At 53.9% G+C, this 1,733-nt stretch overlaps 1 protein-coding gene across 1 annotated transcript; it reads left to right on the top strand.

Annotated features, from left to right (window-relative positions):
* Positions 1 to 915: 915 nt before the first annotated feature.
* On the top strand, positions 916 to 1,479 carry LOC136533354 (uncharacterized). The gene has a single exon (XM_066525915.1). The coding sequence runs from the start codon at positions 916 to 918 to the stop codon at positions 1,477 to 1,479; it is 564 nt and encodes a 187-aa protein (XP_066382012.1).
* The last annotated feature ends 254 nt before the right edge of the window (positions 1,480 to 1,733 follow it).

Consider the following 1,733-nt stretch of genomic DNA (forward strand, 5'->3'; position numbering starts at 1 on the left):
CACCTACCATCCAACGCCATTCAAAGTTGGGTGGATCTGATGGAGATCTTTGTGGGGAACTTCTAGGACACGTACAAATGCCCTAGAAACCCATGGGACCTCAAGAACTACTGCCAGAAGGCTGATGAAACCCTCTACGGGTACATCTGGTGCTTCTCCCGGTAGTGCAACGAGCTCCCTAACGTCGCCGACGCCAACATGATAAGAGCCTTCCTATCTGGGACAACCTGCGAGTCTTTGGTTCACAAGCTAGGGTGTAAGGGCTTGTGGACCACCAAGGAACTCCTAGACATCATCACCAGCCACGCCTCAGGAGAGGAGGCGGTCGGAGCCATCTTTGACCATTTTGACGGCAAGGCACGGTGGGACGAGGGCGCCAGCGAAGGCACCTCCAACTGTACCGCCAAAAGAAAGAATAAGAAGCAACAATGCGACAACTCGCTTGTGGCCCCTATCGACCACATGGGTGGCCGAAAGCCCATGGAGGGCACTCCGAACCACTTTGAGGAAATGCTCAAGGGGCCATGCCCAAACCATGCTTTCCCGGCCAAGCATCTATACAAGGATTGTGGCCTCATGCGCAAATACTTGTCCAGAGGCCTCAACAAAGGGGAGCAGAGGAAGGAACCTACCTCCACCATAGACGATGCCGAGGAGAAGGACGACGCCTTCCCAACACCAAACAGCGCCCTCATGATCTTTGAAGGATCAGCGGCCTACGACTCCAAACGCCGCCAGAAGGTCGCACGCCGTGAGGTCTATATGGCCGGACCGGCCATGCCTGCCTTCCTCTGGTGGTTAGAATCCACCATAACCTTCGACCAGACTGACCATCCGGATGCCGTCCCACACCCGAGAAGGTAGCTACTTGTTGTTGATCCTATCATCGGCCCAAAGCGACTCACAAAAGTACTAATGGACAGAGGCAGCAGCCTCAACATCATGTACGCCAACACGCTCGATGAGATGGGCGTCGACCAAACGAACCTCTACCCCATTCGAGCGCCTTTCCATAGCATCATGCTTGGCAGACATGCCATACCACTAGGACAGATCAATCTGCCTGTCACTTTCGAGGATCAGTCTAATTATAGGACTGAGACCCTCACCTTCGATGTGGTAGGGTTCCCCAGAACCTTCCATGCTATCCTGGGACGACCGTGTTACGTGAAGTTCATGGCCGTCCCCAACTATACATACCTCAAGCTGAAGATGTCGGGTCCCCACGGGGTCATCACCGTTGGCACCTCCTTCCAACATGCTTACAAGTGCGAAGTCGAAAGCTGCGGCCATGCCGCCACCGTTGTTGCCTCCAAGGAACTCGCCACCCTCAGGGAGGAGGTTGCCAAAAAAATGCCCGACGCCAAGAAATCAATCGGGTCGTTCGAATTGGCAGAAGGGTCCAAGGAGATCCTCGTGGACCCCAGTAGCTTCGAGGGCAAAAAGGCCGGCATCAGAACCGTGCTCTCCTACGAATAGGAAAGCGCGCTCATTGACTTCTTCCATGATAACAAAGACATTTTTGCGGGGAAACTCTCGGATATGCTAGGCATCCTAAGGGAGGTCGTCGAGCATACCTTGAAAATCCACCCAAGCTCCAAGCCGGTGAAGCAACGCCTGTGCTGCTTCGATGAGGAAAAGCGTAGGGCCATCGGTGAAGAGATAGCAAAACTATTGGCCGCTAGGTTCATCAGGAAAGTACACCACCCAGAGTGGTTAGCAAATCTTGTTCT

This window comes from Miscanthus floridulus, unplaced genomic scaffold (genome assembly GCF_019320115.1).
Source record: "Miscanthus floridulus cultivar M001 unplaced genomic scaffold, ASM1932011v1 fs_864_1_2, whole genome shotgun sequence".
Classification (NCBI taxonomy): Eukaryota; Viridiplantae; Streptophyta; class Magnoliopsida; order Poales; family Poaceae; genus Miscanthus; species Miscanthus floridulus.

Excerpts from the sequence above, each read along its gene's own strand:
- LOC136533354 (XM_066525915.1), top strand. The coding sequence starts at position 916 with ATGGACAGAGGCAGCAGCCTCAACATCATGTACGCCAACACGCTCGAT.